The sequence below is a fragment of the Neopsephotus bourkii genome, unplaced genomic scaffold (genome assembly GCF_033783945.1).
Source record: "Neopsephotus bourkii isolate Nb327-2 ecotype Australia unplaced genomic scaffold, CSIRO-AGI_Nbou_v1 NB_309, whole genome shotgun sequence".
In the NCBI taxonomy this organism is placed as follows: domain Eukaryota; kingdom Metazoa; phylum Chordata; class Aves; order Psittaciformes; family Psittacidae; genus Neopsephotus; species Neopsephotus bourkii.
The window spans coordinates 798747-826657 of NW_026900817.1; the positions used below are offsets into that span (position 1 = coordinate 798747).

Below are 27911 nucleotides of genomic sequence, written 5' to 3' on the forward strand. Positions count from 1 at the left end.
TGTGATTCCTCACCCTGGGATCCTCCAGGAGAGCTGCCCGTGCTCAGAAAGGTGAACTCAGGTGCCTCAACTTTGATCATTGCTTGAAACTTGGAGGGGGGGACCTCAGATTGGAGACGTTGGATTCCTCCCTGTTATCCTGGGAGACGAAGCCAGTGGGCCCAGGGGTGTGTGCAGGAGCCGTGTTCACCTTCCCATGGGATGAGCACCGGAGGCTGGAGCCTGACCCACATTTGCCACCACGAGTGAGTGAGGGGTTTATTGAAGCATCTTCATTGTGAATTGTTAAGACTAAAGTGCTGTCCCTGGGACTCTTGCTCTCAGCTCATTGTGACATCCCACCTACATGTGGGGAACTCCTTTTCTCCTTTAAAAGCCCATAAAATACCTAAACCAACCCCAGATTTACCCTTAGGAAGCCCTGTGATTGGGGAAAAGCAGCTTTGTGGCCACAGCAGCGGGTGCCCTTGGGGTGCAGAGCTGCTTGGGGTGCAGAGCCGTGCTCTCAGATGTTGGACTCGAGTGCGATCCCTTTGCGTGTGATGTGCTCCAGGTGGGCTTTCTCCGAGGTGTCCAGCTCGATGTTGTACTTGGCCAGGATCTTGAGGATGGGGCGAAGCTTCAGCCACCACTGCTCCTTCGGGATGCGGTGCCTGGATGGGAGACAGACAGCAACGTGATGGTCCTGCATGGGGACCACGAGCATCACTCGAGGGCAGCGTTCCCAGCCTGCGCTCATCCTTCTTGGGGCTGGAGCTCGGCCTCAGGGTTGGGGATCATGGGGACACCCACTCGAAGTCCGTCTCCTCCTTGAGGTCGATGAGGGGCTGGAAGACGAGGCTGCGCTTGCGCATTCCCAACAGGCAGGCTGAGTCCTTCGTGTTGGCAAAGATCCGGCCTGGAGGGAGGGAGGGAGCAGGCTCAGGATGGGGAAGCACCCCAACATCCGCAGGGGGCTTTCGCATTGAGGTGTAGGAGCTGGGGGGTGCTTTTGGCAATACCCCCCCCATGGCAGTGGGGATGTAAGCACAGCACCCACCGTGCCGGGTGCACTCCTTGATCTTCCCAGTGATCCAGGCCACAGCCTTGGCACCCATTTTGGTGCCGAAGTTCCTGTCGAAGGGGGTCGGGGTGCCACCCTGTGCCGGAAAAGTCATGGAATCATGGAATGGGTTGGGTGGGAAGGGACCTTAAAGCTCCTCCAGTTCCAACCATCTTCCACTAGAGCAGCTTGCTCCAAGCCCCATCCAACCTGGCCTTGAGCATCTCCAGTCGCTGGTGCACAGGTCCCCGTTGCCTGGGGGGTTCCCTACCTGCTGCATGTGCCCCAGCACGTTCTTCCTGCAGTCGAAGATGCCCTTCCCCTCCTCCGAGTAGAGGTTGTAGATGAAGTCCGTGGTGTAGTTCTCGTTGCACCGCTCATTCCTGCACCAAGGAAAGGGAGATGGGCTCATGGGGGTGACACGAGCATCGGTCTCAGCTCCCCTCCATCCCAACACAGGCACGTACCTGAGCACCAGCCCCCTCTTCACCATCGTCTTCATCTTCTCAGTTAGATGCTCCACGTTGACCTGCATAGAGCAGGAAACAGGCATTGGGAGCGCTTGGAAAGTGGGAATTAATGCAGCTCCCATTACCCTGGGGCTGCAGCACTGCCTGGAATGGGGGCTCCCAGCATGAGGGGGGGTCCCCAACCTGCAAGTCGTGGATGTTAAAGTGTTCCTCATAGATGTAGGCAGCGTCAGCACCGCCCGCCAGCCCCGCCATGGTGGCCAAGTAGCCGCAGAAGCCGCCCATGGTCTCGATGATGAAGACGCGGCGCTTGGTCCCCGCCGCTGACTGCTTGATGCGGTCACAGGTCTGCGGGGGGGCAGGAATTGGGGTGGAATAAAGGGATTTAGGTGAATGCTGCTGTCACACGGCGCGGGGGGCGCGGGGCCGCACCGTGGTGATGGTGTTGAGCGCGGTGTCGGCGCCGATGCTGAAGTCAGAGCCGGGGACGTTGTTGGAGACGGTGGCGGGGATGACGCAGAGGGGGATGCAGAGCTCCTCGAACTTGGCTCTTCCCTCTATCAGCTCCAGGCTGCCTGTGAATCCCTGTGGGGCACAGGGTGTTGGTGCTGCTGTGGTGCTGGTGCGGTGGGGCTGGTGCTGGTGCAGGCACCACGCCATTCACCTCGAAGCCGCCGATGATGATCAGTCCATGGATGCCGAAGTTGCTGATGTTGATGCTGATTTCCTCAAAGTATTTCTTGGGCAAGGTCCTGGGAAGGGGGAAAGCATCTGTGGATGAGGCTGCCTGGGGCAGGGGGGCTCAACCTGGGGACCCCCCATTACCTCTTTGTCCCCAGTTTGGATCCTCCCAGCCCTATCCAGCTGCCGACGCGGTCCCAGCTGATCTCTTCTATCTGGGGGTGAAGCAGCACGATAGAGGGGTACAGGAGGAGGATTTGGGGGTCAATATCACAGCATTATCGGGCTAACCCAGTGCTCCCCACACCAGGACCACCATCAGGATGAACCATGGTGGGGCTGGGGTTGAGCCTCCCCATCCCTGGGGATCCCCTTTCCCTATGGGGCCATGGCTGCTGGTTTTTGGGGCCATTCACCCTTTGCACCCTCCCATTCCCCAGGCTCCCACCTTGCCCTCGGCGAGCCCCTCGAAGCCATCGTGCACGGCCAGCATGCGGTGCCCGTGGATGAGCCCGATGCGCACGGTTGACCTGACAGCCGCGTTCATGCCGGCGGCCGGGGCGCCCACGTTGAGCACAGCCAATGTGTAACCACTCTGGGGGGGACAGAGCCGGTGTGGGGGGGCTGTGGGGTTCGGGGGGGGTCCCCGTCACCCCATCCCTGTGGCCGTACCTTGGTGGAGGGCGGGCGGATGTGCGCCAGCAGCTTGTAGACGTTCCAGTTGTTCTGGAAGCTCCTGCAGTGGGGGAGGCGGGTGAGGGACCCCGGGGTGGCCATGGCTCAGGGTGCTCTGTGGGGTCGGGGTGTGGGTGCTCACCGGCCCCGCAGCTTCAGGGCGTCCTCAAAGCGGCCCTCGTTCATCGCCGTCGTCACATCTTTGGTCTGCAGGGAGCAAAGGGGGTTTGGGTTGGGTGGGTTTGGGTTGGGTGGGTTTGGGTTGGGTGGGTTGGGTTGGATTGGGTTGGGTGGGTTTGGGTTGGGTTGGATGGGTTTGGGTTGGGTTGGATTGGGTTGGGTTGGATTGGGTTGTGTTGGGTTGGGTGAGTTTGGGTTGGGTTGGGTTGGATGGGGTTGGGTTGGATTGGGTTGGGTCGGGTAGGTTTGGGTTGGGTTGGGTTGGATGGGTTTAGGTTGGGTTGGGTTGGATTGGGTTGTGTTGGGTTGGGTGGGGTTGGGTTGGATTGAGTTTGGATTGGGGTGGGTGGGGTTGGATTGGGTTGGATGGGTTTAGGTTGCATTGGGTTGGATTGAGTTTGGATTGGTTTGGGTTGGGTTGGATGGGTTTGTGTTGGATTGGGTTGTGTTGGGTTTGGTTGGGTGGGTTTGGGTTGGATTGGGTGGATTTGGGTTGGTTTGGGTGGGCTTGGGTTGGGTTAGATGGGTTTGGATTGATTTGGTTGGGTTTGGACTGTGTTGGGTGGGTTTGGCTTGGGTTGAGTGGGTTTGGGTTGGGTGGGTTTGGGTTGGATTGAGTTGGTTTGGGTTGTGTTGGGTGGGTTTGTGTTGGGTTGGATTGATTTGGGTTGGGTTGGGTTGGGTGGGTTTGGGTTTGAGTTTGGGTTGAGTGGGTTTGTGTTTGGGTTGGGTTGGGTTTGTTTGGGTTTCGGTTGTCTTAGGTTGGTTTGGGTTGGATTGAGTGTGTTTGCACCCTCTCAGGTGGGTTTGTGCAGCATTGGGTGGCTTTGGGTTGCATTAGATGGGTTTAAATTACATTGGATGGGTTTAAATAGCATTGGATGGGTTTGCACCACATTGAATGGGTTTGCACAGCACTGGGTGGGATTGCACGGCACTGTGTGGGTTTTCATGGCGTTGGATGCCTTTACATGGCATTGGGTGGGTTTCCATGGTGCGTTTGACCCCCCTGGAGGCCCCGGCCCCTACTCACCACCTGCACACACTCCATCAGGGGCAGGCGCACGGCCTGGTTGCCCGAGAGGCTGATGACGCAGGCGGGGGTTTCAGGGGTCGCCTCCAGCAGTGCCATGACGGCTTCAACCCCCATGCGGCTCCCCTGGAGGGACAGGGCTGGGATGTTACCCCCCCAAACCCCCCCAGGACCCCAACCCCAAGGGCTGGGTGGGAGCTGCCTACCAGGATGCGGTCGAAGGCAGAGGGAGTCCCACCACGCTGCACATGGCCCAGGATGGTGACCCGGGTGTCGTATCCCAAACGCTTCACCACCAGCTGCAGGACAGGGATGCGCCTGGATCCGACCCCACAGCAGCACCGGGAAAGGGATGGGATGGGGACGGACCAAAAGGAGTTTCTCCCCCTGCCCCTGCTCACCGTCTTGATGTCATCGGCAGTGATGGCTTTGCCGTGCTTGTCGATGGCGCCTTCGGCCACGATGATGATGTTCAGCCTCGAGCCGCCCAGGCGGGTCTAGGGGGGAGCCAGGGGTGACAACGGGGACAGGGATGGGGACAAGGCACCCACCGGAGCTCGTCCTACCTCCGTCAGCCTCCGGCACAAGTGGTCCTCCCAGTCGTCCTCAGGGGGGGACTCGGGGATGAAGACCCAGTCGGCACCACAGGCCAGGGCAGTGATGAGTGCCAGGTACCTGCAATGGGGGGAAAGAGGTGATTTAGGGGGGGGGTTACCCCACTTTTTGATGGGTGCTCCAGGTGGCAGCACAGGGACGTACCCGCAGTGGCGCCCCATCACCTCCAGCACAAAGGTCCGCTGGTGGCTGCAGGAGACATGGGTTTCATCCTTCATCCCACAGGTCTTGGGATAGATTGGACTTGGGAGGGGATTGGACCACATTGGGCCCCCCACCCTGGCACAGGGGACACAGGGGGGTCCCCATCACCTCTGCGCCGTGGTGGTGATGGCATCCACGATCTCCATGATGCGATGCAGCGCTGAGTCGGTGCCGATGGTCATGTCAGTGCCGCAGAAGTCGTTGTCGATGGAGCCCACCAGCCCCACGATGTTGAGGTAACTCGACTTCTTCGCCTCCTCCGCCGTGATCCCTCCTGTTGCAATGGTGGGACACCCCCTTTTCCCTCTGCATCCCCCCTAGAACATCCCCTGGGGCCAAACCTCCAAAATGGGGAGAACCCCCCACATTTTGCATGTGAAAACTCCCATGTTTCGTGCATGAAACCCGCACGTTTCGGTCCCAAACCCCCTTCCTCACCCCACAGAATCACTTGTGGGGCTCACACACGTACCCCCTTTGACCAGCTCATCCAGGAGGCTGCTCCACTCGGCGCGGAAGGTGTCGGCACCGGTGAGGCTGCCGTCACCACCGATGACGCAGAGGTTGGTGATGCCGCGCTTCACCAGGTTCCGGGCGGCTTTGAGGCGTCCATCGCGCGTGCGGAAGTCCTGGCAGCGGGCGCTGCCGATGACCGTGCCCCCCTGCAGGACCCCAGCATCCCTGCATCCATCTGCCCGTCCCTTCCCACCCGGCTCTGGTGCGGGTCGCGCCAGGCACCGGGTGGCACCGAGCCCCATCCATCACCGCGCTCACCAGTTGCAGCATCATGGACACGCTCTCCCACGTGGCCTCCTTGATGTTGTCCCCCCCGTCCACCAGCCCCTGGTAGCCCTGGGAGGGAGGGGGACACACGGACACAAACACCCTGGTGTCAGGAATCCCCCCCCCCTTCCAGCTCTTGGCACATTGGGAATAGAGGGGGGGTCAGCACCAACCTCATGCACAAAGTAGACCTTGGCACCGGTGTAGATGCCCACCCGCACCACGGCGCGGACGGCTGCGTTCATGCCTGGGGGGGGGGGACAGGGACAGCGTCACTCTGGGACCCCCCCATCACCCCAAGGGACCCCCAAAGTCATCGTACACCCACCCCAGCCCCCCCAAATCGTGTTCCCAGCCCCGCAGCTGCCTGGGTTATTTTTGCCCCGGTGACATTTACCAGTGGTGCCGCATGACACCGGGTGACAGCACCATGGTGGGGGGGGGGGGAGAGATAGGGAGAGACCTCCATGGGCTGGAATCCCCCCCACTGAGGCCGCTTGGATGGAGGACGAGTTTTGGGCTGAATTCCTGCACTTTTGGGCAAACCCAGTGCTGGTTTGGTGCCTGAATGCTGCCAATGTCCCTTTAACCTCCATGAGGCACATGCACCCCCCTTGCACCCCAAAACTCCCCCCTTGAATCTGCCCCATGGCTTTGCCCCCCCCCAAGGTCACCCCCAAAACCACCCCCCAGAGAAAAGCACCCAAGCACCAAACCCAGCTCAGGATCCGGCCACCCAAACCCCAATTTCATCCTGTTTCTCCCCAAAGCGGGGGGCCCAGTCCCGGGTTTTGGGGTGTCCCTTACCCTGCGCGTCCCCCCCGGACGTGAGCACGGCAATGGCTTTGCCGATGCCCATGTTCTCGGCGTGTCCATGTCCCGACCGGCTCTGAGCCATCTTCTTGGCTGGAAAAAGAGGAGAATCAGGCAAAACTGAGGGGGTTTTCCACGTATCAGGAGGAGCGAGGTGCCCCCAGCTGCACCCATCGACTGCACCCACCGCTGGTACCCACCGCTGGTACCCACTGCTGGTACCCACCGCTGGTACCCACCGACTGCTCCCCCCAACTGGCACTGGCCCCTACATGGGCCCAGGGGGAGGGACGGACCTGCTGGTGTGGGGGGTGTCCCCTCCCCGGCACCGGGGGGGGGACGGCCCTGAGGGGACTGGTGAGTCCTTACTGGGGCCAGTCTGTGCTCCTTACTGGTGCCAGTCTGTTCCGTTAGTGGTACCAGTCTGTGCTCCTTACTGGTACCAATTTGTGCTCCTTGCTGGTGCCAGTCTGTTCCATTAGTGGTACCAGTCTGTGCTCCTTACTGGTACTAGTCTGGGCTCCTTACTGGTGCCAGTCTGTTCCGTTAGTGGTACCAATTTGTGCTCCTTGCTGGTGCCAGTCTGTTCCGTTAGTGGTACCAGTCTGTGCTGCTTACTGGGTCCAGTCTGTTTCATTATTGGTACCAGTCTGTCCCCTTATTGGTACCAGTCTGTGCTCCTTACTGGGGCCAGTCTGTCCCCTTACTGGGACCAGCCTGTGCTCCCTACTGGGCCAGTCTGTTCTGTTATTGATACCAGTCTGTGCTCCTTACTGGTGCCACTCTGTGCTCCTTACTGGGGCCAGTCTGTCCCCTTAATGGTACCAGTCTGTGCTCCCTACTGGGGCCAGTCTGTTCTGTTATTGATACCAGTCTGTGCTCCTTACTGGTGCCACTCTGTGCTCCTTACTGGGACCAGCCTGTGCTCCTTGCTGGGGCCAGTCTATGCTCCTTACTGGAGCCAGTCTGTGCTCCTTACTGGGGCCAGTCTGTGCTCCCTACTGGGAGTAGTCTGTGCTCCCTACTGGGGCCAGTCTATGCTCCTTACTGGTTCCAGTCTGTGCCCCTTACTGGTACCAGTCTGTGCCCCTTTCCAGTGCCAGTCTATACTCCTTACTGGGGCCAGTCTATCCTCCTTACTGGGGTCCAGTTTGTGCTCCTTATTGGTGCCAGTCTGTATTCCATGTGATTACTGGTCTGCCCTCCTTACTGGTACCAGACTGTACTCCATACTGGCACCAGTCTATGGGCATTACTGGTCCCAGTCTATGGGTGTTACTCATCCCAGTCTATGGGTGTTACGGGCATCAGTCTGTGGGTGTTACTCATCCCAGTCTATGGGTGTTATCGGCACCAGTCTGTGGGCGTTACTGGTCCCAGTCTATGGGTGTTACCAGCACCAGTCTATGGGCGTTACCGGCACCAGTCTATGGGCATCACTGATCCCAGGCTATGGGTGTTACTGGCACCAGTCTGTGGGTGTTACTGGTCCCAGTCTATGGGTGTTACCAGTACCAGTCTGTGGGCGGTACTGGTCCCAGTCTATGGGTGTTATCGGCACCAGTCTGTGGGCATTACTGATCCCAGTCTATGGGTGTTATCAGCACCAGCCTATGGGCGTTACTGGTCCCAGTCTATGGGTGTTACCGGCACCAGTCTGTGGGCGTTACTGGTCCCAGTGCCCCCCCTGGGGGTACCGGCGGGCACTGACCTGGCGGGGGCCCCCCCTTCGGGGCGGGCGGGAGGAAGCTGAGGAGGAGGAGGCCGGCGGCGAGGGCCAGGAGCGCCGAGACCAGGAGCCGGGAGGCCTCGGGGGACAGCTCGGGGACGGGGACGGCCACCATAGCCCAGCACCGGCACCGGCACCGGCGGCTGCGGCAACCGGATTGGCTGCGATGGAAGCGGCTGTAACGGGATCGGCTGTAACAGGATCGGCCGTAACGGGATCGGCTGGAATGGGATCAGCTGGAGGGACCAGCTATAATGGGATCGGCTGTAATAGGATCATCTGTAATGGGATCAGCTATAATGGGATCGGTTGTCATGGAATCGGCTGTAATGGGATCGGCTGTAATAGGATCATCTGTAATGGGATCAGCTATAATGGGATCGGTTGTCATGGAATCGGCTGAAATGGGATCAACTGGAATGGGATCAGCTGTAGGGACCAGCTATAATGGGATCAACTGGAATGGGATCGGCTGTAATGGGATCAGTTGTCATGGGATCGGCTGGAATGGGATCGACTGTAATGGGATCGGCTGTAACAGTATTGGCTGGAATGGGATCGGCTGGAATGGGATCAGCTGGAGGGACCAGCTATAATGGGATCGGCTGGAATGGGATCGACTGGGATGGGATCAGCTGGAATGGGATCTGTTGTAGTGGGATCAACTGTAGGGACCAGCTATAATGGGATCAGTTGTCATGGGATCAGCTGTAATGGGATCTGTTGTAGTGGGATCAGCTGTCATGGGACTGGCTGTATTGGGATCAGCTGTAATGGAATCGGCTGTAGGGATCAACTATAATGGAACTGGCTGTAATGGAATCGGCTGCTCCATGCGGCTACAGCCTCCCATAGGTGAATCCCATAGGGTGACACCCCTCATAGGATTTTCCCCTCTTCGTAGAGTGGCACCCTATAGGGTAACACCCCCATAAGGTGACACAACCCCTATAATGTGAAACCTCCCATAGGGTGACACCCCCTATAGCGTGACACCCCCTATAGTGTGACGTCCCCCATAGGGTGACAACCTATAGGGTAACACCCCCATTGGGTGACACTTCGCCATAGGGTGAAAACCCCCATAGTGAGACACCCCCACAATATGACACACCCCTATAGTGTGACACCTCCCATAGGCTGACACCCCCTATAGTGTGACATCCCCCATAGGGTGACACCCTATAGGGTAACACCCCCATTGGGTGACGCAGCCCCCCCCAAGCTCTCCCCCCCTCCACGTGCTGCCACCGTTGGACCTCCGCGCCGCCAGGGGGCGCCCTCCCCACCCACAGCGCACACGCTCCTCGTCCCCCCCCTTCCTTTCCTCCCCAACCGCCTTTCTCTCCCCTCTCTGGCGTCACTTCCGACGGCGCCGCGGCCGCTGTCAACTTCCGCTTCCGTCCGCCTCGCTGCCGGCAGCCGCCACCGGGCCCGGGAAAAGCGCGGGCGCGCTCGCGGTCGTTGGGCACTTCCGCTTCCGGTAGGGCCGGGCGGGGACTGGCGGCGGCTGCGGGAGGTGGGGAGGGGGGGGGCGGGTCCCGGTGGGGCCGGGCCTGGGGCAGCCCCGGACCTGCCGCTGCCCTGAGGCAGCCCCGGACCTGCCGCTGCCCGGAGGCGCTGCTCGGTTCCTTCCGCTTTCAGACGCGACCCCCAGCGCCTCCCGCCCGGCCCCGGCCCCGCCGCTCGGCCCCTCGGATGCTGCCGCGGAGCCCATGAGGATGGAGGCCCGGGAAGCCCGCGCCGGCCCCGGCTCCGCGTTTGAGGCCTTCCCCCTGCGCGCTCGGGCCGCCCCGCGGCCGGAGAGCAAGGTGCGGATCGACCCCTAAAGGGGCTGGGGGGGGAGGCGGCTTTGGGTGCCTTTTACCTCTTCTTTGGGTGCCTTTTATCTCTTCTTTGGGTGCCTTTTACCTCTCCTTTGGGTGCCTTTTAGCTCTCGTTTGGGTCCCTTTCACCTCTCCTTTGGGTGCCTTTCACCTCTCCTTTGGGTGCCTTTTACCTCCCCTTTGGGTGCCTTTTACCTCCCCTTTGGGTGCCTTTTGCCTCCCCTTTGGGTGCCTTTTGCCTCCCCTTTGGGTGCCTTTTGCCTCCCCTTTGGGTGCCTTTTGCCTCCCCTTTGGGTGCCTTTTCCTCCCCTTTGGGTGCCTTTTGCCTCCCCTTTGGGTGCCTTTTGCCTCCCCTTGGTGCCTTTTGCCTCCCCTTTGGGTGCCTTTTGCCTCCCCTTTGGGTGCCTTTTGCCTCCCCTTTGGGTGCCTTTTGCCTCCCCTTTGGGTGCCTTTTGCCTCCCCTTTGGGTGCCTTTTGCCTCCCCTTTGGGTGCCTTTTGCCTCTCCTTTGGGTGCCTTTTGCCTCTCGTTTGGGTGCCTTTTACCTCTCGTTTGGGTGCCTTTTAGCTCTCGTTTGGGTGCCTTTTAGCTCTCGTTTGGGTGCCTTTTAGCTCTCGTTTGGGTGCCTTTTGCCTCTCGTTTGGGTGCCTTTTGCCTCTCGTTTGGGTGCCTTTTGCCTCTCGTTTGGGTGCCTTTTGCCTCTCGTTTGGGTGCCTTTTGCCTCTCGTTTGGGTGCCTTTTGCCTCTCCTTTGGCTGTCCCCGTGGGTCAGAGGCATCAGCGCTGCAGCCCCAGAGCTCGGGTTCGGAGCCTGGGGGTGCTGGTTGGGATCGCTGGGTATCAACAGCTTGTGCCCAAGCAGCCAGGAAGCTCCCAGCATCCTGACCTGGCTCAGCACCAGTGCAGCAGCAGGGCCAGGGCAGGGATTGTGCCCCTGCACTGGGCACTGGTGACTTTATGGCTCCCTACAAGTGCCTGACAGGAGGATGGGGCCAGGCTCTGCTCCAAGGACCAAGGGATGGGACAAGAGGAACCGGCCTCAAGCTGCACCAGGGCAGGTTTAGATGGAGCTGAGGAACAATTCCTGCCCCAGAGGGTGCTCAGCATTGGAACAGGCTGCCCAGGGCAGGGCTGCAGGCACCCATGGAGATGAGGCCTCAGTGCCATGGGTTAGGGGTGGCCTTGGCACTGCTGGGCAATGGTTGGACTGGATCTTGAAGCTCTTTTCCACCCTGATTGGTTCCATGGCTCTGTGACAGCCCCATCTCAATAACACCCAACCCCTGGTGCTGGGAGAGCCCCTTGTTCCTGTGAGCGTGGAACACCCCAACCCCATGTGGGCTCTGGCTGTGCTTGGATGGATGAGGAACCCACACCTGGGTGTGCTCAGCCCTACAGCCTCACAAGTGCAGTCGAGGGCCAGCATCCCGGTGATGCTGACTGTGCCTTGCCTTGTAACAGATGAGGTGAAGTCTGGTTTCTCCTCAGTCTCCTCATGCCCAGGAGAGGGGATGTGGGGAGGGAATGGGAGAGCCAGGGCTGCTTTGGCTGCGTTGTAGCCCAGCACCAGTGATTCCTGATGGATAACAACGTGACCGGGGAGGAGCTGTCCCTGTTTCCTACCCCCGTGCTTGTCACCCCAGGGGTTCAGATCGCCCTGGGCTGCTTTAATCAACCCCTGCATCTTCTGCAGTTTTTACCCCCCAAGATCAGAGGTTTCGCCTGTCCTGCTGGCAACGCCTCCTGTGCCCTCAATTACAGCCCAGGTAAGGCGCTGGTTCCTGCCTTGAAGCAGCAGCTTCTGCCTCTCAGCCCCCCAAAAAGCAGCTTTGGGGCTCTCCCCTGACCGCTGTGGTTCTCCCCTGCAGAAGTCCCCAGCCCTGAGAGCTACCGGGCACCGGGGGAGCTGCGAGGCTTCAGCCCCAGCGCCAATGGGCAATGGAGGGGGCTGGCCCCGGCGCTGGGCTCCTCTGTGCTGCAGAAGCCAAGGGTGAGCCGAGGCTCTTACCTTGATGCTCGCAAGACCCCCAGGTACGTGCAGCTCCCTCTGGGTTTAACCCTCCCCACAGAGCCCTGGGGGGGGATTTTACCTGCACAGAGCTCTGGTGTCGATACAGAGTGAGGTTGGGTGTGTTCATAGTGGGGGTTGAGGTTGGTTGATGCGTTTTGGTGTTTATAACCTCCCTGGGGAATTCCAGCTTGGGGTGGGTTGAAAGGGACCTTAAAGCTCATCCAGCTCCAGGGACCTTCCACTGGAGCAGGGTGCTCCAAGCCCCTGTGTCCAACCTGGCCTTGAGCACTGCCAGGGATGGGGCAGCCACAGCTTCTCTGGGCACCCTGTGCCAGCGCCTCAGCACCCTCACAGGGAAGAGCTTCTGCCTCAGAGCTCAGCTCAGTCTCCCCTCGGGCAGGTTCAATCATTCCATGATCCATGTGTATTTCCCCATCCTGGGAGTGGGCAGAAGCAGGGCAGGGAGAGGGGAGCCCTGGTGCTCCTGGGTGTCTGCAGGCAGGGTTCAGCCATTTTGTGGTGCAGGGATGGAAGCGGGAGCCAGAGCTGGAGCTGGCGGGAAGGTCTGGCCGGGCTTTGCAGGTTGGGGCTCCTCGGCCTCGCAGTGCCACCTGGTGGCATCTGTGTGGCCGCACAGGCCTCGGGAATGGTGCAGGATCGAGCTGCGGGAGAGGCAGAGCTGGGCGATGGCTCTTAAACCCCTGACTCCTGCGTGTGTGGTTGGGGTGGGTTGGAAAAGAACGAAGTTAGGGACTAAAAGCCTCGTGGCATGAACTAAATCCGGTGTTTGCCGTCTCCTCGCAGTGGGACAGCCAACAGTTTTGGAGGAAAATCAAACCACCACTGCCATGCCTCAGCTTTCCCCATCAAACCCGCTCAGAGCCCCTCGTGGAGCGGCCCGTGCCGCCGCAGCCTGCTCAGCCCCAAGAAAACCCCCCGGAGGTTCATCAGCACGGCCGAGGAGGTGAGGAGCTGGGCACTGGGGTTTGGGGGTTCCATGAAGCACCTGAGGTGGCTTTAACTGCTTCTCCTGGGCTGGATTTGCTCCCTGTGGCTGCCTTCAGCTCTGCCCGTGTTCAGCCTTTGGGTCAAGGCTGATGCTCAGACTCTTCAGTACCCCTGGGTGTGTTCATGTGTGTGATCACAGTGTCCGTGTTGGAACTGTGTTGCTGAGACTCTGCTTGTTCCCCTGCAGACTGTTCGAGAGGAAGAGCGGGAGATCTACAGGCAATTGCTTCAGATGGTCACAGGAAAACAGTTTTCCACGTCCAAACCCTCTTCACTGTTCCCCTTCCATCTGTGAGTGTCTGGTGCTCTTCCCCAGCCAGCAGCACCACGTGCATCCACTGGGCTCTCACTTGCTGTTGTTCCTAGGTCCCGGTGTTCCAATTCCAGCAAACCTGTAGTGAAAGAAGCTCCCAGCCAGAACTCGAAGCTCTTTGAAGCTCACCCTGTTGCACCAGCCACTTCAGCACCCAGCGTCCTCAGAGCACAGGAGCAGGCGTCCCACAAACCATCGCTCTACTCTGCCCCCAGTTACTCCTCCAGCATCTTCGAGTCCAGTAACTCCAGAGCCCAGCAGCAGCAAGAAAACCCACCAGCATCTAGCACACAGTCTGAAGGTAAAATAACCTCAAAATGAAACCTAAAATTGGCCAGTTGGGCTTAAATGTATGTGGCAAACCCGCTTTTTCCTTCCCTGTCTGTATTTGGACTGGGGAAGCGGATGGTCCCTAATGTTCCCTTAATTTTGCTCTTTTTAGGGTCAGATTCTGTCATTTTGCTCAAAGTAAAAGATTCCAGAACCCCAGCACCAAGGTAAGAGGCTGTGGAATGGAGGAAGGGGTCGGTTACATGGAGCTTTTGTAGCTCAATGCAGAGTGGGGGTGATCAGCTCTGGGTCCAGCAGTGGGGCTGTCCTCAGCTAATACAAATCAGACAACTCCTTTCTCCCCACACGGACAGCACTTACACCTCTCCTTTCTCCCCCTTTCCAGCCCTCCGTTCTTCCAGGCAGAGCTATGGATCAAAGAACTGTAAGTACATGTTTTCTGCTCCTTTTTCCTGCCTTGGAATATCCTATAGGGATAAGGCACTGATGTATTCACGTGAACTGTGATTTCAGGACCAGCGTCTACGACTCGCGAGCTCGGGAGAGGTGGCGGCAAATAGAGGAGCAGAAAGCCTTGGCCTTGCAGCTGCAGAGCCAGGTAACGGGGGGCAGGTGCTGCAGGAGCTGGCTTTGTGGGGCTGGAGGTTCAAACCAGAGAATAGAAAGCAAATTGGAAAGGGAACAGTGACAAAATTCCACTCCTTCGTGGGTCTTTGTTGCTTCCCCTTCCCATGGCGGAGCTCTTGGTAGTGTCACTGCCAGGATAAATGCTCCCCCTCCGTATTTCCTGATGGAATCGACCCCATTTAGCTCCCTCTAAAGCCCTGGAGATGTGACTTCCTTGGACACCACCTTAACCTGAAGGTCTCTCCTCCAGCGGTTGCAGGAACAGGAGCACTCCGTGCAGGACCGGGTGGATTTGAATCTTCGAGTCCCCTTGGAGAAGGAAATCCCTGTCACGGTGGTCCCAGAAGAGAAGGAGGATGCCAAGTCAGCTGATGGGGAAGAGGAGTTCCCTGAAATCACTGAGGTAAGTCCAAGACCTAAATCCAACCATGATTTCCTGCCATCCCTGCACGGGAACAGGGGGCTGTTCCCTTCTGCATGTACATTCTGTAGCGAGTTTGTCCTTTGAGAAGGAACTAAAGCTGGGTTTGGATCCAGCCTTTGTGATGGGAATAGCAGGAGCTCTCCCTTCTGATGCTGTGTCCTCCTTGTAGGAAATGGAAAAGGAAATCAAGAGCGTGTTCCGAGGTGGGAACCAGGACGAGGTCCTCAGTGAAGCTTTTCGGTTAACAATCACTCGGAAAGACATCCAGACCCTCAACAACCTGAACTGGCTCAACGACGAGGTGAGGACCTGCTGAGACGTTCTTATTCTGACTCAGTTGAAGTGAACAAAGGGCTCTGCCCTCTCTGGGCTGAAAGAACTGGGAGGGAATTGCAGCTGAGGGCTGTGATTCCCACTCTGGAGTAGATAATCTTGGAGAAACACTTGTGTAGATCAATAATACTGGGAGGAGTGGGACTGCCCATGAGCATGAGCAGGGCCAAAAATCCAAGTAAATCTTCAGTATAGAAAGCTGCATCCCTAAGTCTTCATGGATTGTGGAGGTTTGAAGGCTGCTGAGCTGTTATTCCTTCAAGGAACAGCTCTTCAGAGGGCTGGATGGAGGCAAACCCAATTCCTGACCTGGTTTTGCACCTTATACAGCGGTGTCAATGCTCTGATGTGTCCTGGCTGCTTTTTCGTCCCCAGATAATCAATTTCTACATGAACCTGCTGATGGAGAGGAGCAAGGAGAAGGGGCTGCCGGCGGTTCACGCCTTCAATACTTTCTTCTTCACCAAGTTAAAAACAGCGGGGTACCAGGCGGTGAAGCGGTGGACTAAAAAAGTGGATATCTTCTCTGTGGATCTCCTCCTGGTGCCCATCCACCTGGGAGTGCATTGGTGCCTAGCAGTGAGTGCTTCACTTCTTCCCAATGGGATAGAGCTGGAATTTCTGGTCTTACAAATTCATGTTGGACTGAGGCTAAAACTTCTGGTTCTTGTCAGTGGGTGCAGGGTTGGGGGGGAAGTTCCATTTTGTGGCCAAAATTGAGGTGCAGAGCAAGTGAAAAGATAACTTCTGGGTGTGTTTCCAGTCTCTAAAGGAGGAGCAGGCAGCTGGGGAGGTCACCTTAGGCCAAGTCTTTCTCTGGAGGAGGATCTCATTTCCAGTTCCCACAAACTCACCTTTAGAGACGTTGCCATGGGATCAGAGATGTAGGTGATAGACACTGAGCACCTTTCCCTCCCTCCTGCCCCTGTTCTCCTTCTGTCCCTTCTCTTGGCTGCTGGCACCTGTGTGGTGACACCTCCCACATGGCTTTGAAGCCTGCCTCAGCCTCCTTAGCTCAAAGCTCCTCTGAGGGCTGTTGAATTCCCTCAAGGGCAGCGCTCACATGGGTGGGAGGTGGAAATGGGGCCCTCAAAGAACACTTTGGGGGGACACTCGTGTCTTGAACTGCTTCACTGTGCACACGTCAAGTGGAGCAAAGGCTCTGTAAACCTATCTGAGGCTTGGACAATAAGGATAACAGTGAACAATGAGGGTAACAGAGTGCTCTTGTGTCTTACCGGGGTGATGTGAGGAGAGCCTGGTCGGGAGGTTCAAGTGGTTTCATAACACAGCAGCAAGGGGGGGTGTGGGGAGGGCAGCACCAAGGCTGTTAGAAACCCTCTGAAATCCTTCTCTGCTATGAAATGCTCTCAACTTAACTTCATTCTATCAGCAGAGTGAGTGTGCCAGCAAATGGGGAGCTCCTTGTGCTCTGTGTTGGTAACAGATCTCTCCCTCTCTGTAGGTTGTAGACTTCAGGAAGAAAACCATCACCTACTATGACTCCATGGGTGGAATAAACAGCGAAGCCTGCAGGATCCTGTTGTGAGTAACACTTTGAGTTGGGCCTGTTTAAAAACGGGACAGCCTCTTGCTCTGGAAGCCACAACCCTTCCGTGGGGACAGTCCCTTTCTGGGTCCTGAAAGGAAGATTCAGAGGAGCATCCTGGTTTTCACCATGGTCTGCAGATACAGAGGTGGTCTGTGAGTGTCCTGTGCTGATGTATTGTCTTCATCTCTTCCCAGAAGATCCCTCAGTGAGGCTGGTGTTACCTTCATGGGTATAGGCAGGTTTCAGACCCTTTTGGTTAAGCACATGAGGCTTTGTCAGTCTTACAGCATCATCTTTAGAAGGAAAACAGCTTCTCACACCCTGAGGGATCAGGGTCCTGCCCTCATCCTGCAGCCTCTTGAAGAAATAGCACCTCCTGGCTCCTTCCTCCAGGTGGGAGCTTTCCCTGCCTTGGCAAAGATCCACTCAGTAGCTGAGCCCTTTGTTTTGAGGAGGCTTTGGAGAGCACGATGGTGGATGTAGGATGTGGGAATGTCTCTTGCATCAGGCCGTGGATAAAGGTGTGCACGGTCTCTTCTGTACTGAGTTCCAGCAGGGTGTCACACGCTGTGCCATGCCCCCAAAGCAGAGCTGGGTGAGAGCGGTTCTTGTGGCTTCAAACTGCAGAGGAGGTCTTGGTTTTCCCATCCTGAGCGATGCTCCAGCATGGAGCGGAGCTGCCTGCTCTTCAAAAGAGATGCTGGTGTTTCAGATCCAGAACTGGTTTCCCATGCTTGGAAGCTGCTCCTGAATGGAGTGAGATTAAAAAGGAGCTGCTCCTTGGCTCATTGTGAAGGCTCCTGCTCACGTAGGGCCGTCAGGCTTGACACACATCACACTGAGGAGGGATTTAGGAGCCGCGGTCGCCGGCTCCGTGGCTCCGGCGCTGACCCCGGCTCTGCCGTCGCTTCTGGTTCTCGTCTCCACTTCGCTTTCATGCTGACTTGGGAATGTGATCCCAGCTCTTCTGGCATGAGGCTGAGTTTGTCAGCAGAGGTGTCACTCATTCAGCTGAGGAATGTGGATAATGAGAAAGAGCAGGCAAAGGCTGTTTCCAGTCCATCGAGCACCTTTCTTATCCTGCTCAGGTGCTCTGCAGCCTGCGTGTGCTGGGTTAATGTAAAGAACTGTAAAAGCAGCTGTTTCCCTTTTCCACACTGCTCTAGGATGTTGATCTAAAGGGAAAGGAAAAGCCTAAAGGCTTTGGAAATGGCTTGGGGCAGCATGTCTTAGTTTCACTGTGTGGTTCCTGCCATTAGAATGGTGCATGCAGAACCCTGGGGCAGGGATGCTCTGGGGAATAATCAGCTCCTTTCAGCCTGAGTTTCTCTGATCCGAGGATGCCCGGTGAAGTGAAGCACCTGGGAGGTGCAAGGAGGATCAGGGAGTCCTTCCCATGCTTTGTTGAGGGGTCTGAGACAAGGAAGCAGGTCCCCAGAGTGGTGTTAGGGGATATCAGAGCATACAGATTTCAGCCATGCAGGGCGAGTGGTAGAGAGCCAGGATTTCAGGTCACTGTTGCCCTGGACATAATTGTTTTCCCTCTGTTTCCTTTTAGGAGGCTTTTATTGGTTGAATGCAGTGGGAGGATCACACCGGGAAGAAGGGACGGAGGTCCTATTCATGGTTAGTGACCCTTTCATGCTTTCAATCTTTAGAGCTTCCTAAAGGTGGTGAGTGTTGTCCCATTGACCTGACTTCACAGAGGAGGGAAACTGAGGCCCAGGGAAGGCAACTGATTAAATACCAGTGCCCCTGGCCTGGCGAGGGGTGAGTAGGGGGCCCCAAATGGCCATGCTTTGATGGCTGCCCTGCTTTGGTTCAGCATCTGGGCTTCGGGGTAAGACCTGGAGAGGATTTTAGGGGGTTTCTCTGTGGAAAGCACGGTGCTCGGTGGCTCAGCTCTGCTGGAAGGGGCTGTGCTTTGGAGCAGACATAAACCAACCTGTTAAGATTAGTTAAGAACTTGATTCTCATGTGGGAAGATGGGAGGAGAGCTCAGGGAACAGAGCACACAAAGCGCCTCATGCCTGCGAAATCTCCTTATCTCCTGCTAGCAACAGTGGTTGAAGTGCTTCCCTTCAGGTGCCCTTTGCTTCAAGGCTCTCAGACATTTGGCAGCCTGCTGTGGAGCTGATTTCAGCAACTCCCTGAGGCACCTGCTCAGGTTTTTGTGTGTGTCTGTGAGCACCGGCGAGGGCAAGAATCCATTTCAGGCGTAGGAAAGCCTGCAGTGATTGCTGGGGCATCTCAGGCATGCCGGGCTTTGATTTGGCATGTAATTCTGCTTCAGAATTCCAGGTCAGGCTGCTTCCCCTTGAGGTCCTGACAAAGTGCATCAGTTAAGTTGTGCCTCCTGAAGTTGTCTCATGAGTTGAAGTCAAGGCATTTGCTTTCAGCCTCCTCAAAGGGGGTTTAGGCTGTTTCCAAGTCAGGACCGGTGCTGTGATCTGATGTTTGCTGGTCGCCTTGCACATTGCTGGGGGCTGCTTTTGGGAAGCCAGAAGGCCCAGGTGATGGGCACAGTTAATGTGGGCTGCATGCAGTTGGTTATTCCTTCCTCTCCCAGGAACTACTCCACATTCCCTGTTTGCTCTGTGCGTGTCGGCATCGCAGCTGCGGGTAAAAGTGGATGTGCTGAAGCCACCAAAGCTCCAGCACCATTTCAGCATCGCTGGCTTCTTCCCTGCCTGCCAGACGAGTCTCACACTTGGATCCTCTCCGCCTCTGCTCCATATGTCTATGTAGAGACGTTGCTTGGAGGCTCCTTGTGTGATGCATGCTTGTATTTATCAGCACAGCTTCACTCCCTGTCTCTTATCAGGCAGAACAGAGGGGGCTGGGGACTGCTGCTCTTTTTTTAGCTGAGGGTTCAAGTGGCTTCTGGAGTAGGCAGCAATTGCCAGGACTTTATTATTACTGCAATGAGGCTGTTAATAGGTTAATGTTTGTAGTGTGGTGCAGGTAACTTGCTGCTTTCCTCTGTGCACGAGGCTCAGCTCGCCCTTATTCTCAACCTGGTGCAAGAAGGTTCTTCCCCACCCGTTAGGTTTTATTTGTGGAGGTGGGATATGGAGACTTCTCATGCTCAGTAAAGGGTTGTCTGGGGTTGGCTGTGGGCTGAGATTTACCCCCTGCTGATCTTGTCCAAACTGCAGCCAAGTCAAAGCCAAGCAGAAGCTTCCCAAGAGCAATTACAGCAGTTGCTGGCAGCCTGCAGACCCTGAGCCGGGGAACTGGGAGCATCCAGCTAATGAAGGCTGATAGAAAACGCTTGTCTGGACCTGATCTGCTCTCAGGGGACTGCCAGGAGGAAACTCCCCTCCTTGACACTTCCACATCCAGCAAAACCTGTTTATTCCTGGCTGTTTTCTAGAGGCACAGTCCCTAGGACGGGGCTGGTTTCATGTTCAGGCCCTGCTGGGTTGTTCTGCTGCCACTTTGAGGGCTCTGTTCAATGGCCTCTGGGTGTTGCAGGGAGTCTTTGGCCCAGAAGAGATCTTTGAGTTGTTCTTTGGAGTTCTGATAGAGAAAACCCCCTGACTGGCACCAAGGCAGCAAGTTTGAGCCTGCGTCTTTGGGGCTTGTCTGCAGGTCACATCACCCCTTCTCCCATCGCATCGCAGCGTTTACTAACAGCAAGATGTGATTTAGCCAAGTCTTTGTGGATCAGATTGCTGAAAGATGGCACATCTCCCCATGCTGGCAGCCAAACCCGCCTCCCTCTCCATGCCAGACGCTCTCTTGACCCCTCCATTCGAGCCAACAGCATCTAATCCCTTGCTTTTTCCTTTCCAAAGCGTTCTGATTGCAGCTGCCACAGTGAGAAAGCTCCTCGGGCTGTTCTGAGAAGATGCCAAACGTGAAGGAGATGGTTTCTGTAGACCTTCCTGGTCCTGCTGGTAGCCAGCATGAGCAGAAGGTGCCTGTGAAGCTGCATGTCACTTAACAGCACCAGCAGCCAACAGAGAGGAACTCTTTTAGGGCCATGAACAGCATCTTGGGCCCATCACCTCACTGCCTTGGGCTCCTTCTAGTCCACCTTTGTGTCCTTCCTGAGCTTCCCTTTCTGCACTTCCCAGTGAGTGGAATAGTTCAGGGTGTTCGTACCTGCACAGGGAAGAGCGTGGTCTTGGTGGAGTTCCTAAACTTTTATCAAGGAGGCAGGTAAAACCCCACACTTCCCTGTTCTTCCATGGAATCATTTAGGCCAAACTGGTGGAAGCCTCCTTGGGCAGAGGAGGTGGAGCAGTACCTGTGAGCTTACCTTGTCTTCCAGCTCCAGGGGCTGCAATAGGGCTTGCTCTGAGGCCCCTGCTGAAGGCCTGTGCATGTATTTGACATCCCACCCTGCTCCTTCTTCCATGTGTGCTCCCAGCTTGATTCAATCCCTGTAAAAGCATCTCAGAGAGGACTGTGGCGTGGCTCTTCCCAGGCCTGCTCCCTCCATCCCCAAGCCTTGGACCTTACTTGAGAAAATCAGGGTCATCTTCTCTACTTTTCCTCCTTGCAAGCCCTTGCTGTCTGCCCTCTGTGGTGACAAGAAGTCTTCAATGAGGAGTGGAAGGGAAATGTGGGAGAAGAGCTCCAGGAGATCATCTGCAGCGAGCTGAACCCCTCCGCCAGCCTGGAGAGGAGCATCGGGGTGGTTTTGGGATGCTTTACCCATGGAGTGACTGCTCCAGAGCTGCTGGATGCTGTTAAAGCTGTGGCACGTTTGCTCTTGTCTCCCTTTTGTGCTACACAAGACCCTCAGGAGGTACCAGTGCGCAGGGCACCCTCAGAGTCTCCCATTGCAGGCGCCTGTTGAGGCATCCCTGTGGCTGCTGAGCTTCTCCTTGCCCTGAGTCACCCTCTGATGAATTAGGTTTGTTCTCGCTGGTTTATTTGTGGTTTTGACTCTCTGCTTGGCAGGTACTTGTTTTGGATGAGGGTTGCAGTCCTGCTTGGTCCTGCTTTGCCTGCCTCAAAGCCCAGCTCTGTGGAGCCCTGTTTGAAATGGCTAATACCGAGACGAAAATATTGGACTTCCATATTGCATTAATTCTGCAAACATGGCAGAGGTGTCCTGGGTAAACTGCCCCCGAGCCCACTGGCTGCCTTCCCCTCTCCTCTAAGTAAGCATCTCTTTGTTCCCTTATTCCTACAGGCAATACCTGAAACAGGAAAGCCTTGACAAGAAAAGGAAGGAGTTTGACACCAATGGCTGGTCGCTGCTGAGCAAGAAGAGTCAGGTGGGTGCAGGCAGGCAGAGGGTCTCCTGGGCTCTCTTTCCTGGCTGGTTTTCCCAATGGATGCATTCCTGGTGTCGCTCACAAATCCCAGCTCTTCAGTGGCTGCTTTGCTGCAGATCCCCACCCAGCCCCATGTGGAAGCAGGGAGCCGGGTGCTCCGGTGCCACCTCGATTCCTGCTGCCCACCCTCTTGTCTTCATCCCCTCTTGCTCACACTGGCCCCATGAGGACTCATTTGAGAGAGGTCCTTCACTTGGAGCCCTTCATCCTTAGGAGCTGGAAAGCGGCTCCTCTGGGAATGACATTTGGGTTTGTGTCCTTTGCCTCCAGGAGATCCCGCAGCAGATGAATGGCAGCGACTGTGGGATGTTTGCCTGCAAATACGCCGACTGCATTACCAAAGACAAGCCCATCAACTTCACCCAGGTAAAGCCCATCCCCATGTGTCCCTCATCCTCAGGGAGCGATGGTCCATGTTCTCATGTTCCAGTGCCCTTTCTTCCCTTCTCTGTGGGTTTCAAGTGCCCCCAGCCCAAGTGGGGATCATAGGGGAGCTCTTTGGAGCAGAGCTGACACAAGGCACTGGGGCAGCTCTTTGCATCATGCACATGGTTCCTCTCAAGCCATCCTTGGGTCTCCCATGTACTCCAATCCATGGGGCAGGTCACTAATGCCACTGGGGGAAGTTCAGACCCATAATGAACACCACTCATAGCCATAAACACTGAAATTCCCTGGGAAAGTGGGGTGTGTAGCCCAAATCTTGGGGAATTTCAGTGTTACTTCACATTGTTGGCCTCCATGGAGAGAATATTTTATTTCTGATTACTAGAGAACATCATCAGTTCTGTTATTACCCAGATCTCATCCACTGTCCTGTTTTCCATATATTTTTCCCTAAGAAAAGGCACCACTTCCAAAGTTGCACCCAGGAGAGGGGCTTTGGGCACTGATCTGCAGGGCCAGGCCAAGGGGAATGGCTTGAACCTGCCCGAGGGGAGACTGAGCTGAGCTCTTAGGCAGAAGCTCTTCCCTGTGAGGGTGCTGAGGCGCTGGCACAGGGTGCCCAGAGAAGCTGGGGCTGCCCCATCCCTGGCAGTGCTCAAGGACACAGGGGCTTGGAGCACCCTGCTCCAGTGGAAGGGGTCCCTGGGGCTGGATTGGAGCTTTAAGTCCCATGCCATGGTTCTAGGAGAGCCTGGTTCGTGCTGCATCAGTGTCAGAGGGGCTGATGTGCGTTCCCTTCTCCCCCCACAGCAACACATGCCGTACTTCCGCAAGCGCATGGCCTGGGAGATCCTCCACCGCAAGCTCCTCTGATGCCCTAGAGCCCAACGCCGCTTCCCTGCGAGGTTCTCTCCAAGTGCCCTGAGCATGGACCTGCCCTTGGGGCTTCCAAGCCCTCCCTGAGTGAACTCTGCATCCTGCTGATGAGCAGGCACCATCACGGACCAACCCAAGCGTTCAGAAGCACACTTGCTTTTCCCTTCGCTCTTTTGGGTTTTGTATTTCCAGAGCTGGTTTTTTACAAGCAGTTTCAGGTGCTGAGACTTGTGGGGGCAGCTTCAGCCATCCAAGGAGCTTTTCATCTTTCCCTTTGGTAGCTCTGGCTGCCAGCTTTGAGCCCACGGTGTGACTTTGGCTGGATTTCAGGGGAGGGGAAGGCACTCGAGGTGGCTCTGGGCTCTTTGTGCACTGGGGGAGCACTGAATCGGGTGGGCAAAAGCCTGTTTGGGGGTGGATGTGGAGGGGTTTGCTTGTAGAGGGATGCGGTTGGTGGGTCCTCTACTCCTGTATCACCTCCCCTCCATCCTCAAAAGCAGGGTTTTCTCACCCATCACCAACTCTGCCCCTTAGCACCCATCAGGTGATAACCTGGTACCTCTGGTGCTTGGGACCTGGTGGTGGGTTGGGCATCCCTTAAGGGCAGGACTTGGGGGATCTTTGAAAGCAACTTGGTCAAAGCAGCTTTTGCAGGAGGTGTCTTCCTCCCTGAGGACTTCATCTCCCAGGTCTGGAAGCCTCCAAGTGTTTACGGATATTCAGGTACAAAACCAGAGCCGTTCCCTTGGCTTTGTGTGCGTTGCCAAACGTCCCTGGGGCCGCAGAACCAAGGCTGAGCGTGCTGGGGTCGGGCTGCTTGGCTTCACTTCTCCCCTGCCTTCTCCTCCTCGCAGGAGCTGGGGCTGCAGAAGCCTCCAGCACCTCTGGCCTGGTGCGAGGGCGCCGGTGGGGCTGGCTCAATGGCTCCTCTTTCTCTCCATGATGTTTTGCACATGTTTTGCCCAGGGCTTGAGGCTGAGGTTGCATTTGAAGGCAAAGCCCCACAGGGTTCGGTTGTGAAACGCTTCCAAAGGTATCTCCAGAAAGAGGAGGGGGGGGACACAAAGTGAAACACTCAGAAGTGCTTCAGCCCTTCCAAACAGTGGGATTTTGGGGGCTGCCCCCCTTGCTTGTGCCCATCCTCCCCAGAGCCCCTCACTCCTCCAGGCCTGGCGCTGGGCTCAGGCTTTCAGCTGGTTTAATTTATCCCCCAGTGCCATGTGGGAGGGAGCGGTGCTGAACCTGCTGCTTCCCTGCGCTGTGGAAGGGAGGATGGAGCCAGCGTCCCACTTTTGTACTTTTGTCTCCAAAAGGGAGGATATTTTATACGTTTTTCTCTACCTGTAACAGTAGTTTTGTACCAAACCTCTCCCTTTCCTCACCCCCCGTTGCTCCCGCCAGGTTGTGTTCGTTGTAGGGTGGGTTCTGCCCCTTCCCCTCTCCCCTCTGTGTGTTTTATACCGAGTTCTTTTTCTATCTTTGACTGCAAGTAAAGATCTGAAGCAAAAGAGCAGCCCCGGATCTGTTCTCTTTGAGGGTGCCTGGGTGAAAGGAACTGGATCCCTGCGCAAGGGGTGGGAGCAGCGCTTGCATGGAGGAGGCTGCTTGGTGCCAATTCACCTTCTGGTTCACATCCATCCCTCTCCAGGTTTCAACCCAATGGGATGGAGGAGGGAGCCGGAGCTGCTGCAAGATGCAGTTAGAAGGCCTGTATGGTGTTATCACCACTGATTTGGCTGCTTGTGGGAGGTGGAACGGGGGCTCCTGTCCCAGTAACCTGCTTTAGTGCTTCACCCCCCCCGTGCTGGAGCTTCCAGCCCCGCTGCCTCGCTCCAGGAGCAGTTCTGGGCCTGAAAGAGCCCCTTACACTGTCCCAGGACAGAATCAACACATCCCTTGTTTGCCTTGGCCTCCAGCTCCCGGCGCAGCCGAGCAGCGCACGGCCCCGTCAAAGGCAGTTTGTGCCTGGGACCCCGGCGAGGCTCCCACCCTCCCTCTGCGGCCACCGGAGCTGCATTGAGCATTGATCCCTCCCCTGCTCCTGGCTTATTAATAGCATCAATCACCGGGCCCGGGCTGGGGATTTTGAGGTCATATTGACTTCTGCCTCCTTCCTGCAGCCTTATTCCTAGACATGAGCAAGGCTTCGCCCGCTGCTCCCAAAGAAGCGGTTGTGAGCGGCTCTGACATTCCTCACACACACACACGTGGCTTCTGTAAACACCCCTCAATGCTCCATTCATCTGCTCCCAAAGCTGTGCCTGGAAGTCGGGAATTACCTGCCCCGCTCCATACGCTGTTAGAGCCCTCATGGTGGGATTTGCATCTCCCAAGGAACAGGCTCATGGGGGCCTTCCCATTAAATCCTTGGGGAATTGGAGCAGGCGAAGGGCGCAGGAGCTGGTGCTGCTCCGGATGCTGCTGCAGGGGTTTGGAGCCATGCAGCCAATGCACCGGCCACGGCCTCCACTGGTTATTGTGGGGAAGGATGGGGCTTGGTGCTGTTCTCCTGCAGGTGAGGTTGTCCCTCCTGCCCCAGGGACCCGTCTCCATCCTCCCCTCCTGAAGCAAAGGGCAGGACCCAGCCCAAGGGGTCCTTATGAGACCCTCAGTGGTTGTGGCTGGGGTTGAAACCCAGAGGTTTGGATTGAAGGGACCTTAAAGCTCCAATCCAGCTCTGACCCCTTCCATTGGAGCAGGGTGCTCCAAGCCCCTGTGTCCAACCTGGCCTTGAGCACTGCCAGGGATGGGGCAGCCACAGCTTCTCTGGGCACCCTGTGCCAGCGCCTCAGCACCCTCACAGGGAAGAGCTTCTGCCTAAGAGCTCATCCCAGAGCTCAGCATCACCAATGCCATGGTCCACGTCACCAACAAAGCTCAGGGTCAGGCACCATTGGGAGCCCGGATGCATGGAGCATGCCTGGAGCTCTTCCCCTCCATGGAACCTCCTCATTGAGCCCCTGGGTATCCCAGCACATCCCATCACCCCAAATCCCATTGGCAAAGCACCTAATGATCTTCAACGTCCCTTCCACCCCATCCTATGATCCCGTGATGCCCCGGGCACAGACAAGGACACAGGGATGAGCATTGATCCCTCTCCCACTGCTCGGTGCCGGATCCATCGCAGCTGCCGGGAAGGGAAAAAGAAGGGGATAAAACGCCACCGTTTGGGACAGAAGTGCCCTTTGTGGCTGCCTGTTGGGATTGGCATCCGCATTGTTGGGGAAGCGCTGCCCAGCCACTGGGAGAGCTGCGCCATTCCCATAAAGCCAAGGCCCAGATTTACAGCGTGTGCGGACACAGGCACCCCTTGTGCCAGGGGGATTTTAGGGGGGGGCACACATGGACATCCCTAGATCCCAAACCCAGGGGTCGATGCCCACTGTGAACCCTGCAATGGGCTGAGGAGGAGTTTCCATCCGAGCTCCGGGTCATTTTGGGGGTCCCCCCCACCCCACTATGGGGGCTTTGGAGGGGGGAACACACGCTCTGCTTTGGGTCCAATTCTTGATATTTAGGGCCTGGCAGGGGGGTGATGCCCAAATCCCACTTTTTCCCCCATCTTTGCTTTCTCGGGGTGCTGGCATCACTTGGAATCCCCCACCCCACCCCTCCTTTCCCATGGGTTCCTGAATCCCAACCCCATCCACCGGAGCCAGCCGGGATGCAGGATCCAGCCCTGCTGCGCATTGGGATGCACCATGACTCAGTTTCCCTCTTGGGGAGGGGAGGGGGGACCACAACCCCCTCCCTCCCATCCCTTTGCATCCCTCTTCCCCCCAGCACCACCGCGGAGCCGTTTGTGGTCCCTAAACCAACCGAGACGGGGAGGGGGGGGGGGCTGCACAGTCCAGGTCACTCCTGATTGTAATTGGTGCTAACGACAGCCCCCAGGCAGGGTCCCCCCAGCACCCGTTAATCCCTCATTAGCCCTCGCGATCCCGCTGCTTCAGTTCCTCTCCCTTCCCAAGCCGCCCCGAGCCCGGTCTCCGTTCAAGCCACGGGACCCTCGCTGCAGCCCCGGCCCAAACGGCGCTTTCAGGGGGGGGGATTTGGGTGGTTTTTGCCTTGATTTATTTAATTCCTGCTTTTTTCCCCCCCCTCCCTCCTTGCTTTTTCCAGCATCCTCATCCCCGCACAAAGCCGCGCTCTGTGCCCCGGCCCCGGCGCGCCGCGGGGCAGCGCTCGGGGCGCTGGCTCCCTGCCACCCCAAATAGATGCCTTTGGAGCGAGGAGGGGGGGACATACACACACCCGGCATCAAAGGATGCTCAATCCCACGTTATCCCTCCTGCACCTCCAGGTTCGGAGCTGGAGTGGGTTTGGGGTCCCTGATCCCGAGATGAGGGCTGTGTCCTGATATTTGGGGTGGTTTTGGGGGGTCTCCTTGTGGATTTGGGGTGGATAGCGGTGGATTTGGGATGGGTAGTTTAGCGGTTGGGATGGATAATGTTAGGTTTGGGATGGGGAATATTGGGTTCAGAATGGGTAATTTGGGGGTTGGGATGGATAAATTTGGGTTCAAGATGGATAAATTTGGGTTCAAGATGGATAAATTGGGGTTCAAGATGGATAAATTGGGGTTAAAATGGATAATTTGGGATCTGGGATGCAGAACAGTGGGGATGCTGCAGCAGGGATGAGCTTTGCCGTTTGTTTAACCCAGGAGGTATTTATAGCCCCTGAAACACCCCCCGCCCCCTACCAGGGATGGATCCTGCCCCATAACCCCCCCACCACTGC

General features: G+C 56.9%; 2 protein-coding genes across 6 annotated transcripts; one reads left to right on the plus strand and one right to left on the minus strand.

Annotated features, from left to right (window-relative positions):
• Positions 1-503: 503 nt before the first annotated feature.
• Positions 504-8372, minus strand: PFKM (phosphofructokinase, muscle). Of its 2 annotated transcripts, XM_061347230.1 has the most exons (23): positions 8208-8368; positions 6491-6589; positions 5857-5930; positions 5675-5752; positions 5373-5562; positions 5009-5174; positions 4841-4885; positions 4648-4756; positions 4483-4578; positions 4288-4380; positions 4082-4207; positions 3011-3075; positions 2866-2929; positions 2642-2788; positions 2338-2408; positions 2177-2264; positions 1945-2097; positions 1696-1860; positions 1510-1571; positions 1314-1425; positions 1040-1139; positions 793-898; positions 504-653 (listed from the first exon to the last, which is right to left on the minus strand). In XM_061347230.1, exons 1-23 carry the CDS (start codon positions 8338-8340, stop codon positions 506-508), a joined length of 2490 nt encoding a protein of 829 aa, XP_061203214.1. In that variant the 5' UTR covers positions 8341-8368; the 3' UTR covers positions 504-505. The 2 variants fall into 2 exon arrangements, with proteins under 2 accessions (XP_061203214.1, XP_061203213.1); XM_061347229.1 differs by having other exon boundaries at positions 1314-1571; positions 8208-8372.
• A 1476-nt stretch (positions 8373-9848) lies between these two features.
• Positions 9849-23465, plus strand: SENP1 (SUMO specific peptidase 1). Of its 4 annotated transcripts, none has more exons than XR_009724534.1 (16): positions 9850-10036; positions 11743-11815; positions 11918-12080; positions 12865-13024; positions 13256-13359; positions 13435-13682; positions 13824-13878; positions 14058-14096; positions 14186-14270; positions 14550-14702; positions 14893-15024; positions 15432-15635; positions 16522-16601; positions 18167-18234; positions 21758-21842; positions 22173-22236. XR_009724534.1 is itself a non-coding variant. In XM_061347231.1 (16 exons), exons 1-16 carry the CDS (start codon positions 9941-9943, stop codon positions 23160-23162), a joined length of 1836 nt encoding a protein of 611 aa, XP_061203215.1. In that variant the 5' UTR covers positions 9853-9940; the 3' UTR covers positions 23163-23465. The 4 variants fall into 4 exon arrangements, 3 of the variants coding, with proteins under 3 accessions (XP_061203217.1, XP_061203216.1, XP_061203215.1); XM_061347231.1 differs by lacking the exon at positions 18167-18234 and adding an exon at positions 23100-23465 and having other exon boundaries at positions 9853-10036; positions 22173-22268; XM_061347233.1 differs by lacking the exons at positions 21758-21842; positions 22173-22236 and adding an exon at positions 21523-21660 and having other exon boundaries at positions 9849-10036.
• Positions 23466-27911: the final 4446 nt, after the last annotated feature.

Bases quoted from the DNA above. Each gene is read 5' to 3' on its own strand.
- PFKM (XM_061347229.1), bottom strand. From the start codon at position 8,340: ATGGTGGCCGTCCCCGTCCCCGAGCTGTCCCCCGAGGCCTCCCGGCTC. The intron at 4,381-4,482 runs GTGAGCAGGGGC...CCTGTCCTGCAG, and splicing joins CTGCCGATGACATCAAGACG to CTGGTGGTGAAGCGTTTGGG. The intron at 1,140-1,313 runs GTAGGGAACCCC...TTTCCGGCACAG, and splicing joins TGCTGGGGCACATGCAGCAG to GGTGGCACCCCGACCCCCTT.
- SENP1 (XM_061347231.1), top strand. From the start codon at position 9,941: ATGAGGATGGAGGCCCGGGAAGCCCGCGCCGGCCCCGGCTCCGCGTTT. The intron at 13,360-13,434 runs GTGAGTGTCTGG...TGTTGTTCCTAG, and splicing joins TCACTGTTCCCCTTCCATCT to GTCCCGGTGTTCCAATTCCA. The intron at 14,271-14,549 runs GTAACGGGGGGC...TCTCTCCTCCAG, and splicing joins CCTTGCAGCTGCAGAGCCAG to CGGTTGCAGGAACAGGAGCA.